Below are 27095 nucleotides of genomic sequence, written 5' to 3' on the forward strand. Positions count from 1 at the left end.
GGACCACATCCCCAGATGTGTGCCATTTTTGTTTCACTCTCCTCATCAGGGCTGAGTTGCTGGGATCAGCCCTGCAGATTCCATCTTCTGCTGCTGCCACTGACCACCTTCCCACTCCTCTGAGATGTGACCCCTGGATGTGGTTCTGAAAAGCAGCAGAGCTGTGTGGAACTGAACCCAGCAGAGTGGTCCAAAGCAGCAGCAGAAGTGAGCCTGAGCTAAGCCTGAACCCAAGCCTAGTGCAGTGGAGCAGTGGTGCAGTACAGCATAGATGATCTCACTTCCAGGGTTTTGTCTGTCACTGCTTTCCATTGTCTCAGGCTCAGGGAGGGGGAGAGCTAGCTGTGAGGAGTGCCCACCTTTTGTCTTTCTCCCACTGGCCACATGGAACTAAGTCAAAGTGGCAAACCCTTTGTGCATAAAGCACCTTCCTTTATTTCTGTATGCTTTTGTTATTAATATTGCTGCTGTCACTGTGCATTTCTTACTCCACGGCTGTTTGCTTTCAGTAAATGGTTATCTCAACCCATAGTCTCTGCCTTTGTCTCTCTCTTACTGGAGGGCGGAAGAAGGAAAGTGGCTTATTTGGAGTTTAGTTTCCAGATAGTGATAAACCACCACAAATGAAGACAAGGACATCCCTCATGTAGCTACATATACATTGGATATTTGATGACTGGCCCATCTATAGCTGGGTATTTTGCAAACTTTTCCTTCCTGCAAAGGTTACCAACCTTTAAAGTGAGGGCACTTTAGCAATATGAAATACCCCCTGAGAAAGTCAGGTGAATATATCACTTTTTATTATACACTAAATAAAGAAAGCAGTCTCTTACAAGTTAGGGACAATAGCAACAAGCAAGTACAACAGTGAATGCTTAAAAACTGTTCCTGTCCGCCATAAATGCAAGTGACAGTCTACACTATTCTACACAAGTATGGCTATTTGCTGAATCCTTTTAAAAAAAGTCTGTGAATCCAAAATCAAACTGTATCTTGCAATAAGAAAACCAGAAAACACATCCTGAGTCAACCTTGGCAATTCAGTGTCACAGAAAGAAGCGAATCTGGATAGCGATGTAAAAACTATTTTCCTACCTGCTATCACTGTATAGAGGGAACAGTAACACATGTAGGCAACATGGGTAAGGTACTAACAAATATGCCACTGAATGCTCTAAATCCATTTTAACAGTGTTCTGGTACTTTATTAATGTGGTGTTAAACATTTTGTAAGAGGAAAGACCCTAACAATCTAGGTTTCCCTCTTTACTCAGAAGCACAGTACAGTATAGCTTCTTAAAATGCACAGCACACAATGTAAATGGACTAGAAGTTCTGTTTATCATGTATTGATTTTTATCAATGATCAAAGCAAGGACACACAAATTAAATGTATTACCTCAGTTTCTTGCTATTTCCCATCATGTTGAGGCCGATTGCGTTCCCTTTTAAAAGTTTGAAACCTCCAGCTTTGCCTCGCCTTGCATATGCTTTTATGGCATCGCTGCTGCCGCCGATAGTTCCAGGTCGACAACGAACTGACTGTCACAACAGAATTCACATATATTAAAATAATTGTATAATTGTGTAGAAGTTAGAAGGAGAAAATGAATGCAAAATGTTAATTATATTAACAACTTGGCTTCATTTTCAAACTGCTTTTATACTAAATTTCATGGAAAAGAGGCACCGTCTACACCTATACTACGACATCTTACTAAACAAAGTACAATATCTATTTTATATTTAGCACAGTATTTATGATAACTTTCTAAACTTAGAATTAGTTACTCTTGCTCATATTTTTCAGAATACTATGGAGATCAAGAGGGGAACAAAAACTTTAAGCGTAGACAGATAAACAGCTTGAGCATATGTTCCTAAAACAGAAACTTTCATTTCTTTACACTGCATACATAGCTATGCAATACTGTTTAAGAACCTAAAAAGCTTTAAAGATAAACCAATTATTTACCTTTTTTTCTTCACTGGGACTGAAAGACCCATCACTGTCATCTAAACTGAGCAGATTTGCCTCGCTAGACAGGTGTGGGAGAGAAAAGCACATACACTGTAATCCAACAGAGCACACACAAATATTTTAAATGAAAAAGGCCTTTTTTTATCCCCTTCCCTCTACATTTAAATGCACCATATACACATTGTATAAATATGCATAAAACAACAGGAACATGAAATGAGCAACAGAATGATCAGATGCAAAATGTGAACCTGAACTTAGAGTGTACATCAAATTATTTTGCAAAAAGCAAAACTAAAAGATTAATCCAAAACAGACAATGTTACCGAACCTTCAATATGGTTACAACAGTATTACTGACACTATAAATTATTCTACACTCTGCATTAATTGAGTCCAAAACTTCATTAACCTATAAAACATGATCTGACTTTGCTTATGCCTACCAATGTTCAAGTATGTGGTTTAAAACTGCAAACTTCATAGTGCTTTAGGAGAACTTAATGTAACTACATTTTACCCCCCACAGCAATTACTAACAAAGCATGCCTTCCTAAAAAGAATATATTCAGTTTGTTCTACTGCTTACTACAATGTGTTTCAATTCAGTATCTGTAATCCCCAACCATTAGAATGGGGAAGATGACAAAAAAAACAAGAAAGCCACTCCATGACACTCTAAAAACATTCGTTTCAGTAACAGGCAGTTATCCTCAAGTAATTGAGTATTTAAATTGAAACCCCAATCACATATTTCATACTGACAGCAGCTAGATCAGTCTAACATATTTTTGTGTCCAGGAGAAGCAGCCTGCAGACAATCCCATTTTATCAATCCTAATAAGGTTACTCCCATGGTGGCAACAAAAAATTACAACTTTTAGCCAACTTGTAATTGCATGGTTTGAAAAATTTTAATCAACATCACTCAGGCAGAAATTCCTCAAATTCAAAGCAGCTATTCCAGGTGTTAAAAGGGAAGAACTACACAAGAGAAACAAACTTTTCTTAGCTGTGTCAGCTTGACATGCTGCCTTGCAATACCTACAGTGACTTCAGCTCCTCATTTATAAATAAACTAATCAGTGCCCCATCCCTCAAGTTCCTAGCAACTTTTTCCATGCACGATACTTCCCTTCATGTTACAATTTATTCTTCCATCTTAGGCAATACAAATATCCCCAGAGCAAATAAAATAAAAATGCTGGGTGAGATCTACAGAATCTGAAACTTCAGGAGATAAGACTGTGCATACAGTTGATTTTGGAAAGGGAAGAATGATGTAAATGTGAACATACAGCCAGTGGCACTATTGTATTTTCCTTTCACTTACATTTAGAGCATTATGATTCTAGGTGCTCAGTGGTAAAACAAACCATGTAGCAGATTCATCACTAATTTCAAATAAAGGCAAAAGAGTACAGTTGTATTTCTGTACACACTACATATGGATATTAAATTTTTTACATCCTGCAACATTTTTTAAAATTTCTCTTTCAGAACAAATCATCCTTTCAAGGGATGCTCATGGAGCCCTCTCAAACATTCATGAGTAGACAGAGAGTTTAACAATTTCAGAAATTTTCCACATCCTAAAAAATAAACAAAACCCTGCAGCATAGACATGAGCAGCAACCTACAGTACCTGCAGCTCTGGCATTTGCCTACAGTGCTGCCCTAGTCAGATCATTTCACCTCTAGAAATGTTTTTGCTCTTTGGCTTCAGTTCATACAAAAATGATGGCTATTTTCAAAACCCCTTTGTACTGTGTTGATACTTTTAGGATTTCAACACACTTCAATACTGCAACCATTTTAACCAAGGGCAATTGAGAGGGGAGGTAAGAGAAGGTTAACACATTGCAAATGACCAAAACACTGAGCCAAGGCTCAAATCAAAATGAAAAAGAGTAACTCTTACCCTGCAACATGACTAGAGCAGTATTAGCAAATTGGAAGTTTTAAATGAACCAATACATTTAGATCTCAAGGAATGTGAAGCATATGCATCAGAACCAGAAAGGTTGTTTTTTCAGAGAGCAGAATACATAGCAACCAAGCAATGTCTATTTGCTCATGTATCACATGCTTCCTGCTGCCTGCTTCAATGATGCAATTTATACAGGCAGGAAAAAACCAAAAGCAACCCAAAACAAACACTGTACCACTCCCCCAACATACCAGTCAGTAATATTTTTAACATCCCTGAAATGAAACCTGAGCTGTCTTGCTGGGAGGAGGTCTCCACACTCTGTCACTTTTAAGCAGAGAACCATGGGTTTCCTGGCTATTTTCACATTGGAATATAATTTCTACCTTTTAAATACATTCCTTAAAATTTTGTAACAAATGAATGTTATCCCTCTACTAATATTAGGGGGAAAAAAATAGAAGTAATTTACCTACAAAGAGTTCTTAAGGCAAGTTCATAATTACACATTCATATTTAGGCACTGAACAAGAAAACAAAAATTTCTGTTTACTTACCTCTAATCACTTGCCATTTGTTTGATGTTTTAAAACATTAAGAACTTTGCAACAGTTAGTTAGACAGCTATGTTTTCACTATCTACAAGCCTAAACCCAAAATTTAAACCTCTGCTGACCACTGAGGTTACACTCTAATAAGCTGCAAGCACACTTCTATCAACTGATCCAGTCACATTTCAAACATAATTGGAATTTCTTTCTGAAAATGATTACACATAAAACCAGTAGGCTGACGTATTTGCCCTCACAGCACACTGTGTACATTCTTTGTTTTAAATTACATAGTGATAGGCAGCACACTAAAAAAGCTGCACTATCAGAGGCACAAGAGAAGTATCATTATTATTATTATTATTAACTCATTTACAGTGCCATTCCATTAAAATTAGCCCTAACTTTAAAAGTTTTCATCAATTTAAAAGCTACAGTGCCCTACTAATGGGCTTAAAAAAGAAGTATAAAACATCTATATAACTATGGGAGGGTTTTTTGACAAAGTAATCCAAATTTTATAAGCAGTGTAAAAAACCTTAATGTAAATATTTAACACAGTACAATGCCCAATGTAAATATATAACACAGTACAATGCTTTTTCATCTGTCAACACACAGAAAAAAAGAGGTTTATTCCTCTAAATGGAAGGGACAAAAAATAACGCTTTTTGAAAGAAAATTGTAGTTAAAGAAAGACATTGTAGTGCAAATATATTACGCCCATGTATTTGTATTCCTTGTTTTTGATAAGGCTACTGTTATCTCAGTGGAAGGCACAAGTCTAGACTATAAAGAAAACAGTATGACAGCCAAAAGAAATCTGGGTCCATCCATTTACAAAACCACTGTGGAGCATACTGATATATTTCAAAAACATTTACACAGATATTGCAAAGGCAGTAAATCTAAATTATCCACAACACATCAAGAGAATTATTTGTAACCCCAGAAAGCATCTTATAACATGTTAATTTCATGAATCACAGAAATGTATTACTCTGGCCAGGTTTGCTTAAGTCTGCCATCCTTTCATATCTTCTGCTACATAAGATCAGCTTAATTTCTACCATTTATTCTGTGGTGGACTACACATGTTTCAGTGTGCTCAGCTGAACAACTGCTCTTTTCTTTTGTTGTTCTCCATAAAGGTAGAACTCCTATGCGATCTCCAAATATAAAGCAAGGAAAGTCTCAAGCCACTTGCTACTATCCTGAGTAGATCAAATCTTTTAGAACATTACAAATGTTACTTTTACTCTTTCAAATGGATGGAGTATTATCTGCAGGCATTTACTATGGGATAAGATACTTGTTAATTACCATTCTCAATTTCTATAACTCTTGTTCCACGCTGAGTATCAACTCTGGCATCAGTTTAAATTTATATTGTGTTGGGTGATCATTGTTTTTCCAAACCTTCTTCAGTTCACAAATATTATTTAGTCTTTTTGTGTTCATTATTTGATGTCTTAACCATAATGACTCATCTCACCTACGTTTGAAGTAAGTTAAATGGCACCCTTCTTTTAAAACAGTCTACCAGTTCTAAAAATTGCTGTGGTAGGAGGTCATTAACCAATACTTTGTGTTCATCTCACTGAAGAAAAGATCATCCAAGCAGGCATCCAGTGCTGACTAACATCATTAGCACAGGTCTCAAGGGGTAATACAAGAATACAGCCATTCCTTTAAGTGCTGAGATGTTATTCTTAGGCTAGTTCAAAACAAACCTATTGTGTTTCTCCCATTAAGAGGGAAAAAATTCTGATAAAGTCAGGCACTGCAACCCCAGTGCATCCACAACAAGCAGGGGATGCATCCATCTGCTCGCTTCAGACTCACAGCTCTCTCCACAAAGAAACCATGTAAGAGTCAAACACTGTAGTTAGTATCAGCACACCATAGCAAATACCTATTTACTGCACAATATACTCAAAATACTGGGAGGGACACAAAGCTTTATTCTGGAACCATACATGAATTAAAGCTGCTAATCTTTGAAACGCTCTACTAAGGGTAAAGGAAATTTACAAATAAAAGAAGAAGAAACATTTACTGTTACTTGTTTTCTAAAGATTCCCTTCTGTCAATGTTTTGCTGTATGAAATAAAAATGCATCAAAAAAGCAAAAAACAAAATTATTTCAAAATGCTAAAAGCTTGCTGTGTCTTTAAGATAAACAAACCCAGGTGTTACCCCAAAAGTAAATAGGTGGGCAGCTTAAAACATGTGGCAGTTTGGAGGGAATAAGAAATTGCCTCAAATGGTATCAGAGAATGGGTAAGTAAAGAAGACAAGATCTCTGGTTTAAATCCATTTTCAACTACTCTTCTATTTATGCTTCAGAATAAGATTCTGCATAATTCACAGATATAAAAGCAAATCAAAAATTATCTAAGTAGGCAATAAAAATTCAATTCTAGCTGTGGGAAAACTGCTTATTGTAGAGAATATTTGAAAGAAACGAAAAATCACCCAGACATACAATCTTAAAATCAGATACAATTACATGAAGATTATGTTTCATAATAATTTTTTTAACTTTTATTTTTAGCATCATTACTCTATACATTTTTCATTCTGTGTTCTTAAGTCAACATCAGCTGGAGACTGATGGAAAACAGCAGTAAATTACTAGTAAAAAAAAAAGCTGCTATGTTTTCAAATGTGACTTATTTCTGAAGGCAAGTAAAATGGAAACAGTAACTGTATGGTATGTACTGCCCTTAGAACATATTTGTATGCATTACAAATGGATGTTAAGTTGCTAGGGAACAACACGACCTTAATTTTATAAAACTAAAATGCCCTTAGTTCGTGAACCCTTTAAAAAGTGTTTTTAACTTCCAATATAGTTCTGTTTTGACAAGAGCTCTCACACTTTAACGAACTCCTGCATTCATTTTTTAATTACTAAAACTTCACATTTCTTAATGTTTTATTAAGATTACAGCATAGCCTGCTGCTGCAGCCTCTGTGATTATGTCTACTTTCCTACCTCCCTTCCAACGCATAGTGTTTGGCAGAATATTAGATGATACAAATTCATATATGAATTATTATTGTAATCACAGGATTCAGCGACTTCTTACTAGAGAACCAGAGCATACCTTTTAAATTTGCAGGTTTTACTCTCCAAATATCTAACAACAACAAATAAATTGACAGGAATTCTTTGTGTATGACACTTGTTCTTTTAACAATTAATTAGTCATTTTGGAAATAAATACATTCATATTGAGAAAACATATTAGTAACAATAAAATGTCACAAGGACAAAGTATGCATTCAAACTATACACACAGGATTAAAGTTTTAGCCAAAATCCAAACATATCAAGTAAATGATTAAGTTGTAAGGGAAAAAAAAAAACAGCCTTAACTCCAGTCAGTGAAATAACACCAAGTAAAGGATTAAGTTATAAGGGGAAAAAAAAACCAGCCTTAACTCCAGTCAGTGAAATAACAGAGAGGAAGAAAAACCTAGAATCTTTAAGCTCAGTTTAACTTGATGAAGGCCTAAAACTACTGCAGTACTTGAACCATAACTGTCAAGTTCTGAGTAGCATCATCATTAAAGGAAGGAAGGGCTGAAGCTGCTTGGATACCCTACCTACCAACTTCATTATTCTGCATGTTCACATCTTGCTTGTCTGTGTTCCTCAGACTTACACAGAAGCTCCAAAGACAACTGCAACTCTTGTGAAATCTACTGTGCCCCATGTTGTGAGCCCCATTCTCTGTAATAAAGCTTACATTATAATAAACTCCTATTTGGCAATACTATTTAAAATAATAACTTATTTGAAATAATCTTTCTTAATCACTGAAACTTTAAAATATTAGATATTGTTTCTTATTAATGAATTTTAAAAATAAGTATTTAATTATAAATACACATTTATACTTTAAATAGCCTAGATAAAAGCATCCTTACTCTTTCTCTGCATCTCCTTCACTTTCTTCTGCATGATCAAAGCTCCAATTACTTTTAAAACCTCCATCTCTCTTGGACTGTGATCTATCCAAAGCTGAAATGAGAACAAGTTAAGATAAGTCTTGATTTCAAGCTGAGTTATTAATCAACACAAACTAGAGGAGTAAACCAGATGCATGTATTTTCCCCCAGTATTTATTTTATTGATGTCAGTGTTTAACTATCATTTGATCAGTAAGACCATCAATGCAGTGGTGATTATTATTTCCCTAAATAAATAAAAGTATCTGTCAACATCTTATTAGCAGTAAGTTAGCAAGCTATTAAAAATTATGACCTGAGATTGTGTAGTAACTATTTTTCAACAGTTTTATTGATACCCATAAATTTAAGGCTAGTTTCTCTGATATGAACTCTATGCCACACACAGAAAGGGTCCTAAAATGTCTTACTTACATGACTAATAACGAAATATACACTGAATTTTTCCATATAAAAGCAACACTTCCGAACTGTCTGAAGTACAATTTCAACTTAATATTCTGGATTTTTAATTCAACATCTGTCACTGACCTGAATTAACACACAATGCAAATTAAAACTTCAGTGTTAGCATCAACTAAGTAAAAACTTTCTGTCATACTACATAAAATTTCAGATCTCTCTACTACAATATCCACCCTTATGGAGATTTTCATATAATATCATGGCATGGGGTAATCTTAAGTGAAGGTGTTCCAGAGCATGGAGACAGCACTCATTAAAGCAAGGCCCTGTTCCCCCTGGGCCCTGAATACTGCAATTAAGTGCTGTCTCACACAAATTCTGTGTGAGACAAACTATACAGCTGCTTTGATTATGGTTTAAGTGTGGTTTTTCTTACTACATTTGTCTTTACACTGTTGAAAATGCATTTAGAAATAATGAATGAAATTTATATACTCTGATAGAAAGGAGTAAGAAAATCACAACCAACAACATATGTCTAGGATAAAGTATAAACAATGCATACAGAAATATTTGTTGCATATTCAACCTCTGCTTCCAACTACTTGCACCTACTGCAGGCTTCCTGAGCCATGGGTGAATAAGTTAAATACATATTTTTGTGTTTAACAGCTTTTCCTACCTTTTTACTCTCCCTGCTTGTCTTCTAATCAAGACTGCCATACAGAATCAACAACATCTTGCAGCAGAAACCACCTCAGCTTAATTACAGGAGTTATCTCCTTTTGTTGATTCTGATTCAATCTGACACCTTTTGCTCTTAGTACCCTATTTCTCCAGTCCATGTACTCGGGAAGACAGTAATAAGTAACCCTTCCCTATTCCCTCATGATTGAATAAATTCCTGTTGTGTTCTTCCATGATCTTCCTTTCCCAGGCAGAACAAGAAAAAAAATGAGTCAGCTTAATTTTTCCTCACATGAAAGCTGTTTCCATTCTTTAAATCCCTCTTTATGATTCTCTTTGAACCTCTTCTAGTCTATGTACCCTGCTGACATGAGGCTACACACACCCGAATGAAGAATACCCAAAATGCATACATCTCACTAATTTCTACAGATGCAGAATGTTGTTTCTATTTTGTTCTTTGTTCCTTTCCTAGTATATCTTTACAGTGGATTTGCTGTAAAGATTTACAGCAAAGGACAACTGCATTGATCTTTAGGTACCAGGTAATTCCATCTTTCACTAATGATTGGTGAAGAAGCACTTCAGAGCCAATTGTTACCTTCCAAAATGCCCCTTTTTACTTCTCATTGGCTTAGATTGCTTTACATTTACCTACACAGAATTTCATGTACAATTTCAACCCACATAACTCAAAACCTGAGCATTTACAACTTTTTAAAAATAGCTAGACATTATACTAACCCAAGTATATTTAAACATCTACTGATTTGGTCACCTGGCTATTGTAACCTTTTCCTTATAACTGCCTACCAGTGTTAGAGATCCTTGTGCAATTCAACTGGTTTCTCCTATTAACAAAACAAACCCTTTTTGCCCTCTTTTTCTAACTCTTCCCAACTGTTTCTCATAAAATTTTCCATTTTATTCAGAGGTAATTCAGCCTCACCCAAAGCCTTTGATAAATGACTTTACAGAGGGAACAATGAAATAAATTCTAGTCTCCATTATAATTTCCATGTATTCAGGTTCCATGGTCACAAAGCTCACTGATGTAAAGTTCCTCAAATACCACCACTGCCTTTTTAAAATGCTGATATCACACTAGCTACCCTCTTTACCTGTAGCAGAAATATGATGCTAACCACAAGCAACACACTGCAGTCATTAGCTCCTTTATCCCCCAGTTCCTCTTACAACACTTGGATGAATGCCATTTGATCATGCTGCCTTGTTCACAGTTTGCTCAATGTACTGCAATTTCTTCCACTGATGCTTCATTTTGAGTTGTACACTCTGTCACATTCCTTATTAAGAAACATTCTGGCATGAAGAGCTCTCTAAGTGTTGCCAAAGTGAGTGCAAGCAATTCCATTATTCAGCTCTGACCTTATATACTCCAAAGCCACCTTTTTCCATTGGGTTGTCTACTGATCCTCCAGACACTCCTCAAACTTTCCTGCTGAGTTTGAAGAAATACCCAACAATACTTTTTATGTCTGTTGGGAGTTATTAATCAATTTTTTTCCCACCTCACTATAATTACAGGTTAAATCCACCAGCTTTTTTATTATTCTCTAGTTTCATTACTCAGATAAAATATCTGATTCAAGAACTATGAAGTTTTATTTCAGATATTATATCTTACTCTGCTGTTTAGCCAGGCATTTAGCATTTGGAGAGCCTTTTGAAAACTACTTAAACAACAGCACGCATGCTCTAATCCTCCTATACCTTTAAATAAATCCCAAGCTGGCTACAAGTATTTTACACTCCAGCTGCATATTTTCTTTCTGTTTCAAAAGGTTTCTTAGTATTTTCTGTAATTCTTCTTTTAATTAAGAATTTTTGCATTGGACAGTTCATCCACTGCTACTGATCAGTGCAGCCATCCATGGAAAATGTCTCAGTATCCCAGTTCTGCTCATTCAACTCTGGATCAATTTGCACTCTCTCTAGCACTCTTGGTCCTAACAAAAATGTAAATCTAGAAGTATACCATCATGTTAGCCAGAGTGTTCACCTGAGTTACTTGATCTGAACAGCCACTTGGTATCTGATTCCATACAGGATTTTTAATTGTTTTAAGTGGATAACAAGTAATCTTTTACTAAGGCTAAGCTGCTGACTGTTTCGTACTAAGACTTAAATTTGGAACCCCAATGATACAATTTTCATTATGTGCACTATTCAAGGTCTTTTTAATCAACAAGGCACATTCATACCCAGAGGTGAAAATATTCAAAAAAGCAGAGGTAACCCTAAGATACTATGTCAAGAGAAGGTAATCCCTGTACCTCTGCTAAGACAGGCAGCATGCTGGAGGCAGATTGCACTCTCATTTTTCCTCCCACTACTAACTCCCTTTTGTGCTGTTACACCAAGGGAGGTTTCAGTTCCGAGCCCAAGAAAGTACCTGGAATTTAACTAAAGAAGTTACACAAGTGTAGCCAACAAATTGTACTGCTTTTTTAAACAACAGTTACATGTAATTTCTAACCAGCCAATTAAAAAAAAATCCTGAAAAAATAAGTGTGTTTCATTAGGACATTTATGTCATTATTAACCACACCCTGAAGCCAGACTTTAAAAATCCCCAGAGTCTTTTTGTGTAAAACACAATTATCACATTTTGGATTAGAAAGCAAAATATGCCTGTAGGAAAATGTCAGCAAGCACATCAACACATTTAAATTACTGTGCGTGGACACTCTTTTTTAAACTCCTTCAGCAGGAGTTACTGTTATTCAACAGTGTCACTAAGCAATTCCCGAATGGAAGGAAAAAAATTCATAGTGAATATCCATGAAATAAGAGTAAAATTCTGCAGTTGCAAAAAAAAGAATCTGTTAAAATTCTGCCTGAAACACTAAATGAGATGTGACATACACAGTATTTAGTAAAGTGTTAGTGTCCAGCAAAAGACATGACCTTGGAAGTTTTGTTTTTTTCACGTCTTGTACCTTGTGCCTCTAAGGCAAATTATTTGGTACCAATCTGTACTACAACTCACTAGAAAAACATCCCTATTGCTTTATTGTTTTGTATGTGATGCTGTATTGGGTTTGTGTGGCAAGATTTTGGTAGCAGTGGGGAGCTGCAGAGGGCCTCACCTCTGCCTGGGAAAATCATGGAGCAGATCTTTCTAGAAGACAGGCTAAGGTACATATAGGACAAGAAGGTGACCCAAGGCAGTGCCCACAGCTTAACTAAGGGCAAATCATGCCTGACCAGTCTGGTGGCCTTTTATGATGGAATGACAGCAATGGTCAACAAGGAAAGACTGACAGATGCCATCTACCTACACTTCTGTAAGGCCTTTAATATGGTTCCACATGATGTCCTTATCTCCAAATTGGAAAGACATGGATGGACTATTTAGTGGGTAAGGATGGATGCAGCCAGAGAACTGCAGCCAATGTCCAGGTGGCAGCTGGGGACGAGTGGCATCACTCAGGTCTCTCCTGACTCCTGGGACTGGTTCTCTTCCATGTCTTCATCAATGACATTGTGAGATCAAATGCAGCCTCAGCAATTTGGTAGGTGACACCAAGCTGGAGGGGTGCAGCTGATACAGTGGAAGGACACGATGCCATCCAGGGGGGACCTGGACAAACTTGAGAAGTGGGCTTTCCCTCAAAATTCAGCAAGCCAAAGAGTGAGGTACTGCACCTGAGTTGGGGAAATCCCAGGCATTTCTTCTGGGGACATCCCAGTGATTTCTTCTCCCAGTACAGACTGGGAGAAGAATCACTGAGAGAAGCTCTCTGGAGAATACTTGGGTGTTCTCATGGATGAAAAGCTGGATATGAGCCAACCATGCTCACTGGTAGCCCAGAAGGCCAACTGCACCCGGGGCTGCATAAAAAGCTGAGTGGCCACAAGTTGAGGGAGATGACTCTGCCCTTGTGAGACCCCTCCTGGAGTACTGCATCCTGCCCTGAGGTCCTCAATGCAAGGAAGACATGGATCTGTTGGAGTGGGTCCAGAGGAGGAGGACAAAGATGATCAGAGGGTGAGGGCATCTCTCCTACAAAGACAGGCTGAGAGGGCTGTGATTGTTCAGCATGGAGAAGACTTAAAAAAGACCTTACTGCAGTCCTGCAGTACCTTAAGTGTCTTATAAAAAGGAGGGAGAGGGATTTTTATATGAACAGACAGTGATGGGACAAGGGGCAGCGGTTTTAAACTGAAAGAGGGCAGGTTTGGAATGGATGCACTAAGAAAGAAATGCTTTGCTGGGAGGGTGGTGAGGCACTGGAACTGGTTGCCCAGAGAGGCTGTGGATGCCCACCCCTGGAAGTGTCAAGGTCAGGTTGGATGGGGCCCTGCACAACCTGATCTAGTGAATGGCACCCCTGTCCACAGGAAGGCCATTGGAACTAGATGCTCTTTAAGATCACTTTCACACCTAACAGTTGCATGATTCTCTCAGACCAACTCACCAAAGGAACCAGATGCATTTACTGTCCATACAAAGATCAAATTTCTAGGAAAGTAACCTTTTCATATAGATCATTGGTTTGCAAGAATAACTCCCTACCACCCCCCACAACACTATAGCAGAGATTTCAAGGTTTCTATTGCACACGTAGAAACTTTTGTCTTTCATCTGCTGAAATCTCATCTATTTCTGTGTGTACAAGAACCAATTCTAAACACACAATCTAGGTCAAAAAAAGGTTAGGTTCAGGACCCAGATGCTTTTTCAGGAAGACTTGAAGTTTACATTCTTTTTCCCCAGTTGCTGGTAAAGAAACACTGCAAGCCTCATCACACAAATGCTTACACCATCACAACTGCAACCAACTTATCAGATACTGCAGTGCTCACACAGAAAATGTAAATTAATTTAAATGTACTCAGAATCATTGCCTTCATCCAGACTCATATTTAAATAAATGAAAAAGAATGCTTCTAAGCTTTCTAATCTGTTGCTCATTTAGAGTCATCAGATATATTGTTAAGAGGATACAAGTACTCATAAAACTCTGACACAGAAATATTTTTTGGTTTACTTTCCCCATTGCTTCATTATTCTTCCAGACAGGCTTCTATGCAAAACAACCTTTTATCTTCCAGCTTTGATACCATCAGCTCTACTATATCAATTGTGTAACCACAGTGAGGTTGCATTTTCACAGTCTGAAGCAGCACTACATGAAGAGTTTTACAGGCCCCCCACTCCTCCTAAGAGTTGCTGATTTTCGCTCTTGTCCTGCACCCTGCATATGTCAGCACTGACAGAAAAGCTGGGGAAGGAAACATATTCAGGCAAGAACCCCTTGAGCAGCAGGGGAGGGGAAAAGTTATTTTTCAACCATATCAGGTCCCTCCTCCTGTTCAAACACCCTAACACAGTGCAGCTGTGATAGCACAGCAGCGGTAAGGTCCATCCAGGAACTGAAACTATCCTAAGTACTATGGACACCAAGGAAACTTCTATGGATTTGTAGCCTAAACTACATTTATAGGTATAGATTTAAAGATCTAGTGCTTAAAAGATCCTTTAACTTTCTACTCCCTAAATTAGCTACAGAGGCAAAAAACCAGTCAAAAGCACCTCTACTAACAGGTTGTAATCATAACCTCAGAGTAGCCGAGCTATTACATGAAGCAGAGAGATTAATAATGAAGTTCTATGATACCAGTGTAATGGATATCAAGCACAGACATTCCTTTGCACGTGAAGGGAATTCAATCTCTTAGCTGGCTAACAAAAACACCCACACCCTTCCAAGAACTTGATGTCCACAGAAAACAAATGAAAACTACAGAGCATTCATTCCTGGACAAGTGTTCATGCCCCTGAAAAGCAAAAGTGTTTTTGAAAGTTAAGTAGTTTGAAGATGGAAATCATCTGCATATTCTGGTAAATGACTGGGTTTTTTTCAGGATTTGTAAGCATATGGGGCTGCTTACATTGCAGGTTATTGCACTGATGACAGGACTGAAGAACACAGAACTGCCTAAGTTTGATCATTTGCTGAACTGCTTAAAATTTTTTAAGTATTAACAAGGAGTAAGAGAGGAGGATGAAAGGATAGAGCTTTGAAGTATGTTAAACATTTTCTTTGTGATGCCTTTGAAAGTTTATCTGGTTAGACAGCAATGATAACCACACAATGGACAACTAATGCTTCTTCACCTTTTCTACTGATTCTCTCAACAGAGGTGTAGAGGTATCTACCCCGCCCAAGAATGGTGCCCTTATGACAAGATCAGAAAACAATGCAGAACTACTTCAAGAGGCCTTCTTTGTCTGCACCACCAACAAAAGGAATGCTACAGAAAATTGTGGGCATTTTCTGCTCAATGAGACAGAAACCTAATGACAAAAGACAGGAAAAAAATAATTAGAAAATGATCCATTTTTTTGTCATCCCACATTTCACTGCTAAGTTCTGTCTTCTGACTTCACAGTTCCTCACATTTATCAGCACAATCTGTGAGAATGCAGTATCACCCACTGTCAAGGAAGATGTGATTAAGGAACACTTCAGCCAGTTGTACCCAAAGTCTGGAAAAACATCATTGCCCTTCAAGAAGGGCACCTAGGATGACCTGGTGAAGTACAGGCTAGTCTGCAAAAGACAGAACTTACTCTTTACCACATGTGTGCTCAAGAGTGGACCACACTGACCTGAGAGGCAGTAGAGACTGGACAAATCCCCGAGCAACCTGCTCTAACTGGGTCTGTCTTGAACAGGATGTTCCAACCCATCTGAAGCCAGTCACGTAAAACCAGTGACTGTTCACAGGCACAAAGTAACCCCTAAAGCAACTGCACCACCATCACAAGAACTTCCAAAAAGGAGTACAACAGACACTTTTCTTCTTTTCCCTCTCTGAGTAAATCTGAATCCCACTCAGACTTTCTACACAAGTAAAATAATTTGAGTAACATCAAAAGCAGGAGCCAACAATAAACAGGGAAAAAAGGAGAAACAAACAATAAAGTAATTTTTTCATCTGCAGCATTATGAAGTCTTTACTTACCTAAGACCTCTATTGCTAGACTTGGAGATATACCAAAAATTCAGAAATCAGGAAGAAAGTTTTGTTGTTTTAAGGAAAGTTAAGTCTAAGAGAGGTATTTTCCTATTTTATAGATAAAAATAGAGGATAAAAGGTGAGGTTAGCCTAAGAACAATTTCTGAACTGCCAATTCACTCTCAAAATATGAAAAATTATATAAAGCTAACAAGCCATTTTGAGGAAGATGAGAGCTGAACAAGAATTCCAGAATATACTTTCTGTGGCAAATCAGTATATTACATTAATCACAGATGATCTCAAATTCTGAACACTGGAATAGTTTTAGAAGATGAGCAAAACACAGCATGAAATCTTATAGTATATTATGCATGTGATTCGCACACTTTGTTATGCACCATGGGATCCATCTTCACATAAAACCTAAGCTTGTGCAACTGAGAATACAGCAGCACTAAACAAATGGCAATCTATTTTTAGAAAGTGCTGAAAAGCAGTTACACACAGAGTAAGATTAATAACCTAGACAAACTACCTGGAAATCAGGCAACTGACACTTCGAGAAAGTTTCCACGTTTGCTGCAGAAATTGGAATATCAGGTTGAAATAAAGCACTGTATCTACATACCAAGAGAAAGAAGAAAGAAAAAAAGCATTTGTAATATTTAATACTTCTGGTTTTATCCTGTAAAGTTTCATAAATTATGTCAGATAGATACTATCCCCTTTATAAAAACATACAGAAATTAAAAGTCCAGAAAGGTTCCACAATCTCTGCAAGAACTTAACTTGCATATGCAGGACAGAAGAATCACAGAATGGTATTGGTTGGAAGGGACCTTGAAAATCATCTACTGCCAGCCCTGCTGCCATGAGTCAGGGGGGAGACATTCATCTAGACCAGGCTGCTCAGAGCCCCATCCAGCCTGACTTTGAACACTTCCACAATAAATGTTTCTTCCATAAGAAGAAACTCTAAATGTAATTGAAATACAAAAAAAAGAGCAAGACATCTCTTTGATGTTATCAATTGTTCAAAATTCACATGAAACAGACAGTAAAAAAAGCATTCAAAGAAAATGCTCAACAATCTCAATTAAAAAACCTCAAATATTTGATCACATGAAAAAAGCACATTTCAGAAAATAATTGAGTAGGGAAAGGATGATGAAAGAGTTAGTTAAACTGTGTGGCAAGAAAAATATTTGCATTTGCCCTTCTGTAAAGGCTAAATACCTGGAGTTTTCTCCAATTCTTAGAGACACTGGCAAGCTTTCATACTCATACAAGGCGGCAGTCAGCTGAGGTGGATTTCTAACATGGCAGGAAAGGAATAGACTAGCTCCACCAACACTTCTCCTCACCCCAAAGATTAGTTTTCTGTCAATGCCAACCTGCCACGAAGCCAGTGAAGTGCCAGTGTTGACTGCAGCACAGCTGGAGCTCACTGTCTCTGGGAGGGGCAGCAGAGCTCAGTCCCTCTGAGCGGCACCCGGCAGTGGGCCTGGCTGTGTTGTCAACTGCAGGCACAATTCCTTGCGTGGCCATACAGGATGGCCCCACACACAGGGTCTTGCTATGACTCTGCAAATTCACAGACAGTTAAGATCTCTGTACATTATGTCTCTTAAAAAAAAAAAATCAGAGAAATGCAACACCAATATAGGCAACAACCTTCTGCTCAGACCAGATACGCTATTTACTTTAATTCCCTTTCAATTAGCAATCATCAATGCAGCAAGGTATGAAATAATGCAACTAGAGTACTGCATCAAGATCACTGAAATCTTTGTAATGGAAGTACCAAACTTCTCCAGACCTAACAGCAATGAGTTTGAGGAGCACTGACAACTGACAACTATGTCACAGTATACTAAGATCCACTAAGTAGGCTTCATTGTTTAAAAAGCTAAAAAATCACTTCAACATCCCATGAAAAACAAACATTTTCTCAGCAACTACTCATAAAAGCAATAAAAATGAAGATGGGTTATCAATTCATTTTTAATAAAATAACACATGCCAGCTTGCTAATTGAACCTAGTTATAAAGTACTTTGCAGGAAATAGCACTCCAAAGACAGCTAAAGCAAAACACTGAACTTCTCAAGTGACCATCCTACAGCCAGAGTTTCAGCCACCTCTATCCAAAGAAACTCCTGCTTACCTTGATCTATGAGTTCTTTCTTTCTATCACAGGGCACAGAGCACTTCTTCCACCTAATGAACCATTGCTTTTTCATCTAACATAGGCTTTGCTACACGACAAAGAACTTTTTACTTTATCAATGACAGATAGTTTTCTGTGGTATTTATCAAGTAAAGATTCAGCTACAACATACTTGCCTTATGGCAGAGCTGTAAAATCTCCACACAAGTTTTGCTGTCCCAGGGCCAGGTATATGCAATCACAATGACCTGGGCCAGCGTAGTCCCAAAGTTCACTTTTGAAAGTTTACTCCCAATTGTAAAGGATCTTTAAGTTGTTTCTTAAGCAGTAAGCCTTGGTAGAAATAAAAGTACAACGAACTCTTGTAAATGTTTCTACAAGTGAGCCTCAGAAATTACAAAGGCAATTGTAAATATGAAACCTAACATCTACTGCATAGTTCAAATTCTCATCTAATGGGCTCTTGAATAATCTTTCTGTTAGAATGTCGTATTAAATTCTGTCATCAGCAGGATACTCATATTTTGCTAAATGAGCCATAAAAATTGTACATGTCAAACAAATACAACATTATATCCTATGACATTAATAAAAATACATCAGTAGAATGAATTTTAGTACAAATGAAACAACTGTCTGACACTGAACAAAAACATACTCATAAAATAAATATTTTGCAGCTGTTTCTTACAGACATAAATTTCTAAGATTACATATTAATCATGTCGTAGAGCAATATGTTTAACCACACCAGCAGAGTATTATTGGTATTTTTCATTCCTAAAACATTGTTGTGACAAGTCTTCTAATAAAAATAAACAAACAAACTAAATCTCACAGAGATATGAGCAGGGAGACTTTGCTTTCAGCTCATATGGTCTGAAAACAAACAAACAAAAAGCCAGGAGGGCTTAACACAGAGTTTTGAATCATCACTGCTCTTTATCTATAATCACTCAAGATTAACTCAAAGAAAGATACCCCAAAATCTTTCACTCCAAATTCTTCTTTCATAGGAATTACTGGGACACACATGCAGAAATGTTTCCTTGCCTCATGCAGTGCTTACATCCCTTGCCTGTTAACAAAAACTTTTTAAAGGCCTGCTGACCAACCTGGGAAGAAATAACCACAGCCTGTTAATTTATTCCCTCCAGTCTCCAGCCTTCACCATAATCTCGTTCTTCACAGAAGATAACCTGCTATTCAAAACAATTGTGTCTCCTTGGGCAGAATAAAGCTGCTCTTATACTAAAACACTTATTACAAAGTTTAAGCTATGTAATACACCTTAGCCTGACTTAACAGATCACCAGGCAGAGATGGAACAGGAAATGTCCTATTCTTCTCACATGTAAAGAGTGGCTGTATGCTCTCCCCCATCCAAGCCATTGTCCTGCATCTACCAATTACCTTTCAGTGAGTAAATTCAAAAGAAGTTTGGCAAAGTGCCAACCTGGCAAGACAGAACAGAGCAAGTTCAATCTCTCTGGCAAGAAAGTGGTTAAGTCTCCAGGGTGGTGGAGAGTACAAGCAGCTCTAATTCCAAATTGGAGTCGCACCCACTAACGTGACATTCAAACACCAATTCTGACTTAATTACAGCTTAAGGTCATTTTAACCTGAAAATATTAGGCATTAAGCATCCTAGGCTGCTGAACACAGAAACAAAAGTTAGAACACATGCTTTTAAAAATTAAATGTGTAAGATAAAGCTGCCAACAAATTTAATTCTATGTAATAAGAAAAATAATATTTTACTAATGCTTTAATTTTCTTCATAGAAAGTAAGTACAGAGCATTAGACAGATTTCAATCTATGTAAAACTACCACTACCTTAAAAAACTTCCAAACTGAAACCAAGTGAGTGCCAAAATATGGGCCAAAAGAAAGGAACTTAACACATGCGCTCCCCTCACCCACAATGCAAGTGCCTTTTAGAGCTGCCAAGATAAGAAAATTACATTTGTCCTTTTTCCCCAAACCCAGATTTGTTCCTGGTATCTCTACAATATCCTCCACCACAATAGCTCCATTTTTGTTTGGTTTCTCAGCCTCCTGCAGCATCTTAAGCTACTGTGCACACTCTTCTTTGCAGCACACACAGATGAAGGTATATGCTGTCCTGTGCCAAATCCTCTCGCTGCCCTGACCCCTGACTGAAGGAACTAACACCTGTGAGCAGCAAACCGAACCATGCTCAGGCAGTACTGAAACCTTCACTTCAGGGACACTAATTTTGACTTCCCTGCTTAATGGAGCAAGCAAATTTCATAGAACTTCTATATTTTTACCTGTAAGGTAAAAAAAGTTAAAAAAAAATAAAAAAATTACCTTTACACCTCTGTAAATAAGAGGGTTTTAAGTTTTACAAAAACAAGAGTTATGCTACCATGTTTGTTACTTGTAAGAAAGCACTGGCCAAGGACACTGAGGGTGGCAAGGGACTTGCAGAAGTTGCCCAAGGGGGTTGTGGATGCACCAACTCTAGAAGTGTTTGAGGCCAGGTCAGATGGGGCCTTGAGCAATTTGGTCTAGTGGAAGGTGGCCCTGCCTATGGCAGGGGGTTGGAAATAGATGATCCTGTTACTGGGAAGGAAGGGGGCAAAATTATGAGATGCCTCAAAAAACCTTCATATTCTTACAAAGCAGTATTTAAAAGTGGCAAGTTCAGTGGCTATTCTCATATTGTAGGATCTGCTACAACACAAAACACTGTGATACTCCTCAGTTATGAGACAAAGCTAAAACTATAGAGTAGGTGGAGTCTGATATTGCACCAAAATCCATGTACAAAATCCAAGTCTTCCAGAAACAACAGTAATAAAAACCAAAGTTGCTGTTGAAACCATTAAAATAAATAATCCATTTTGTTTTATCCTTGTACATAAAACAAGTAGGGAAAGACTGAAATATCTAAACAGGCTCATATCTGTGCAAGCATGACATCTGCTAACTGTTGGTTTAATGTCTGCTATCCCACCACATATTAATGTTACTACTTTCGTTAGTACTATTGCTTTTTTACTTTTTACATAAAGAAGAGTGTAAGGATGTCTTTTAGGAACATTCTCATTTAACTAATTTTTTTGCCACTAAAACCTACTAGAAATTCTGTACTTTTTCTGAAGAAAGAGTAGCGCTTTACTACCAAACCCAAGAGCGAGAAAATAGTGAATGAGACATCCCAAACACCAGAAGCTTCTATGTCCCAATTTGAGAAAACTTATAGCAAGTTTTCTCAAAGTGGGACATAGCAACAGTTACTTAGGAAAAAACTACCAAATACTAAATGCCTCCACAATGAAAACCAGAAAATTGTGCACAGATCCTTTACACTTCAGAAAGCTCAGGACAAGCCTGGGCTCCTAGAATCCTGTCTCAAAACTAAGGAGGTGATGATGTGGAAGAGGACTGGGACAAAGGCTTTTACCTTAGAATGTGCTCCCAAGCATATTGCAACATATGTTATAGAGCAGTAATAAATAAATTAGGTTTATTTTTAGTATCTTTCTACATACTTTAAGAAGCACCCTGTCTTTCCTTTTATTTCATGTCACCTATCACCCAAGTTAGTCTGGCATGGATAAAAATATAAGACAGTAAGAAATGTTTTCAATTTGACTTTGTTGAGAAATAGTTCTCAACAAGTGAGTTTCATTCATAGAAAACAACCTGTTACTCAAGCCAGAAAGTTTCCTATTCTCAAAACCACTGGACAGGACAGCTGAACATTCTTCAAGTCTAAGAAGATATATGTGCAGTACTGGAAAAAAAGTCTGAATGGGTCCAAGGACTGGGATTTATAAACAAGCTGTGGAAGTCACAGGCTTCACACTTTCTCATTAAAAAAAAAAAGAAACCTCACAAGAAAAACAGAAGAAACAGAAGCTGTCTGGACATTGATGGGACAGATGTAAACCAGAGAAGAATTCAACAGCATAAAGCAGGAGTTCATATAGACACAGAAGATCAATGACAACTGAAACAACTATTCTCCACATTTTCAAGCTAATCACAATCTCCATTAGATCACAAACAAAGCACCAGAGATTTATCAGAGACAATTACAACAATTAATAATCAAATTTCACTGTTAAGAAGAAAATAAAGAGAAGAGTCTTGCAGGTAGAAAAGTCTGGCAGGTAGAAATGTTTCAAGTCTTCTACCTGAATATAAACTCCACTCTACCCTCCTAATTTGTATTATTCCAGTCAGAGATCTCTTGGTATGATTAAAAACAGAAACAAAAAAAGAGAGGAGGGGCTTACCACCACTTCAAAAGTAGGTCTGTAACTCTACACTAATACACAAAAGCTGCACTTTTCTTTACCACCCCAGAATCTCAGCTACCTTTAAGAAAACACGTAAGTCTACAACTCTTGCTTTGGTGAAGACAATTCTTTACATGTGAACTGAAAGAAGAACAAAGCAGTCTTCTGGAATCCTCTGGCAGACAACTGTGAAGTTTATAGTATGCCTGCTAACAGGTAGACCACATAGTTTTGTTTACTGTTATTACGTAACCTGTAGCCAAGAAATAGGAATGAAAATTGAGCAAATTCCTGCCACGACTGCACTGAAATATCTCAACAGCTCTGAAGCTAGAGACTGGCAACATTCCTTAGTCAGGAGATCCTCATAAAGAAAATTCAATACTGGTTCTCGGCATCATTACTGTAATCACCAGGAGGCCGAAATAATAGGAAAGACTAATACATTTTTCCCTTATTCTGGAAAATATTTTGAAGTTTACCTATTATCTACTGCACAAACATAGGTAAACTTTAAATTTCATGTTGGAAAAGAGAAATTATAATTTCCTTGCAATTCAGTAATAGTGAAGGAGTCAGAAAACAAGCGTTCCTGCAATTTTCCTTCAAGGTAATGATCAACAGTACTCTCCAGTCCCACATCCTTAACATGCCTCCTATCTTAAGTCCAAATGAGTTTGCTTGCCATTCTTTATATTTTAGACGTGACTATCAAGTAAAAAACACAGGAACTGCTGCAGACACAAATTTCTAATCACTAAACTTCTCCTCCTCCACATCAGAAAAGAATTCTATGTAAGAGAAATACTTTGTTAGTGCAATTTCTCCATGTTCGGCCCATAACTTTAAAAACATTGCTTTAAAAAAGCAAATTCAGAACAGTTTTACTAATTTCACTTGCATCTAGATTAAATAACAAAAATAGAGTACTTTCCACGCTTCTAACAGTCCTGGCACCTCAAGTGAAGTAATCACACAGGCCCTGTATATCCACATATACGCAATCAACTATTATCACTGCTTCAGAATGGTAACAAATGCAGCTTTAAAAAGACTCCATTATAGTCCTAGGGATCTTTTTCACATTTCCATTAAATTGTCTTTATAATACAGCATAAAAATTATGCACATTAGATACACAGAACTGGACAAAAAACATTAATTACTATGAATCACTATGTTTAAGAATGGTATTACCAGAAAGGCAACAAATCAATCATTCAAGGAACACCCTTTCAGAAAGACCATTTTGTTTTTACTGGAGAATAGAATAATAAAAATGTTAAGAGGAAGCACTTTTACAGTAGAATGACAGACACATTTCTTCACAGTAACATCTGTACACTAAATGAAAGAAAAGCAGTATCCCACTGGACATGTGGAATCAAAACCAAAATTCTGAACAACTGTCATACTGAAAAGTAATTTATTTCACTTAACTGCACATTTTCTTAAGTCTGACTGATAGTCAACATAAGCAGGACAGCACCAGAAATGTCCATGTACATGCATGTACACACACACACAGGTATGTATTTAAGCAGCACAGTGTCCCTCAGGCTGAGTTTAACTGGTGATAGAGCTGACATCCATTTCACCCACAGTTCTATTGTGCACATTTAAGGCAGGGATGGACAGAGGAGTCCTGCCCCTCCCCTTTGCCAGCCTTTGAGAAAACACCTCTGAAAACATTAAGTAAACAATTTTTGGTTGCTGCTTACACAGCCTTCAGAGGACTCCATAAAATATACACACTCAGACAAGTTATAGATACAGCTCTAGGCTCACGTATCAATAACCATCATCCAGCAACAGAAGTTGCCATATTTCCTGCTCTGCACACTTCAATCCCCTTTTCTGTCCCCACTATACTTGTTTCACAAATGTGGAACTCTCTTGCCTGTCTAGCCTTAGGGTAACAGCGCTTCTAGGCAACATCATTAGGTTGATCTAATATGCTACCCTTCCAGACTGCAGATTGCCAAAAATCTCATGTATATATATGTATTTATAGATTTTCTATGCCTGTACTTTTTCTATAAATATCTCTAGTAAGTACCTATCAAATAACATCTGAAAACCTTTTCCCTTTACTTCAAATCAGTACAGATTTTACCAGCCCTTACTAAATCTGCCCAAGTATGACTGACCCACTAGGACTTGGGCCACCCCCATAAATTTTTTGTCACCACCATCTACACTAGGTTTTCTTCACATGTGGCTGCACTCTTAAGTGTTTCTATCACATCATCAGTCCTAAAATGAACGTGTCTCCAAACAATGGGAAACACAAAACCAGCTGATAGCTCAGTTCATCCGTTGTGGCACCAAAGCTTCAAATGGAGATGCTATCCAGTATTGTATTGCTCCTGCTGTTGGAATAAAAATTCGTAAGCAAAAAAAGTGTGAATATTGCATATGAAATGCATATTCTCTTAGCCATGTGACCAGCCAGCAAGTACTCAAGGTGCACATAGAAGACAGTGACTAGTCATCACCTTGACACTTTTAGCTGTCTGCACAAACCTCACCATAGTCTGTGGAGACTTCAGGAAAAAAATGGGGTGTCTGCATTTCACCACCAAATCCTTTAAAGGTATAAAGGAGGTAACATGACAGCTGTTATTAACCAGAATTTCTGAACATCAAAATTCCAGATTAATTATTCAAAAAAACAAGCAGTATTTTGTTCACACAGTACATCTACTCCAGAATGTCTTGTAATAAAAAGCCAATTTCCAACCCTGCAGCAAGAGAAAATCTGCAAGAGGTTATGTTCTGTGTAATACAGGTACTGCAAATCTCCCATGTTAAACTTATTCCTGACTTGAAAAACTCTGCTTATGAGGAGTATTTAATTTCATTATTTTTTTCTTTGTCATCATCATGGTAATTTGGCAGAATTTACCAGCCTACTGGTCTATGCCATCAGAACATGTGCTTATAGCAATTTTGCAAGACTACAGCAGGAAATTTTTTGATGTATCAATGAAACTATAAAGACTCAACAGTTTAAAAATATCCCCATTTCAGGAGGCTTTTTGCATTTTAATTAAAAGCTTTATAGTGATAAACAAAAAAACCCCTCAAGACACCAAAACCGTGTAACAAAAAAAAAAAAAAAAAAAAGAAAGAAAAAACAAAAATAAAAAAAAAAGTCAGCGCTTTACAAACGCAAAAGGTTTCTTTGAAATGCAGGTAATAAGGTTCATCATCCCCTTCGTATCACAATTATAAGCATTACCCCCCTCACAAAATTAAACTCAGTCCCAAACCTTTACAGGAGCCTTTTAGGAGCAGGCGAAGACTTATTTTATGGTGGGGCCAAAGAATACGGGCTAGGCCGGGGCCTGGGAGCGGACTGAGGGCAGGGCAATGCAGCCGCGGCCTCCCCTCTCCCCCTGCCCGCCGCCCCTAGCCCACCGCCCGCCGAGCCGCGGCTCGCTCCTGCCGCCGCACCGAGCCCGGGCTGCTCTCGGCGCTGCCCCGACAAAGGAAAGAAACACCGCACTCCCAGCGTCTCGGAGCAGTAAAAGAAAGAAAGAAGGAAAAAAGAAAAACCGCACAAATCGCCCTCACTAAGCCCTCCCTGCAAAGCAGGTCTCTTTTCACCAGACCTCACCACGGCGGCCACCCTTCCCCCACCACGAAGCCACCTCTCATTGTCGTCGCACCCAAAGGGGACCCATAACCCCCACCCCCCACCCCATATGAACTCACACGCTCCCTCCCCCATTCCCCAGTTTGTGCCGTGCCCCTTTACTGGTCGCCAGAAGGGAAACGCGGCTCGCGGGCCACGTTTCCCTCCTCGCAGCCTTGCACGCACCTTCCAGAAACAAGCTGTCTCTGCAGCCGCCGCCGCCGCCACCGGCCATCTTCCCGCTGCCGCGCAGCGCTCCCTCACTCCATCGCCCAGCGCGGCGGCGGGGCCCGGCCCTTCCCCCGGCCTGCCCGCCCCCACTGCGGAAGGCTGGGTGGCTGACCCGCAACGGCGGCACTACCGCCGAGGCCCGGCCCTCTCCCGCTGCCGGGCCGCGCTGCCTTCCGGCCCCCGCGCAGGAGGAAGCGGCGGCAGCGCGCCCGCTCCTCCCTCAGCGCGCCCGCCGCCGGCACCCGC

General features: G+C 38.3%; 1 protein-coding gene across 6 annotated transcripts in view; it reads right to left on the reverse strand.

Moving 5' to 3' along the window:
- The window catches only part of SENP6 (SUMO specific peptidase 6), a 73413-nt gene extending 46327 nt beyond the window's left edge, over positions 1–27086 (reverse strand). The window contains exons 1-4 of one of the 6 annotated variants that reach the window (XM_039727270.1): positions 26805–27085; positions 8405–8498; positions 1979–2042; positions 1403–1545 (exon numbers count right to left, since the gene is read on the reverse strand). In XM_039727270.1, coding sequence (XP_039583204.1) covers positions 1403–1545; positions 1979–2042; positions 8405–8498; positions 26805–26853 — 350 coding nt within the window. In that variant the 5' untranslated portion in view covers positions 26854–27085. Of the gene's footprint in view, positions 1–1402; positions 1548–1978; positions 2043–8404; positions 8499–26804 lie in introns of those variants that run through there. The other 5 variants (XM_039727278.1, XM_039727287.1, XM_039727298.1 and 2 more) reach the window with 5 other exon arrangements.
- Positions 27087–27095: the final 9 nt, after the last annotated feature.

The sequence above is a fragment of the Passer montanus genome, unplaced genomic scaffold (assembly GCF_014805655.1).
Source record: "Passer montanus isolate IOZ18808 unplaced genomic scaffold, ASM1480565v1 scaffold11, whole genome shotgun sequence".
Classification (NCBI taxonomy): Eukaryota; Metazoa; Chordata; class Aves; order Passeriformes; family Passeridae; genus Passer; species Passer montanus.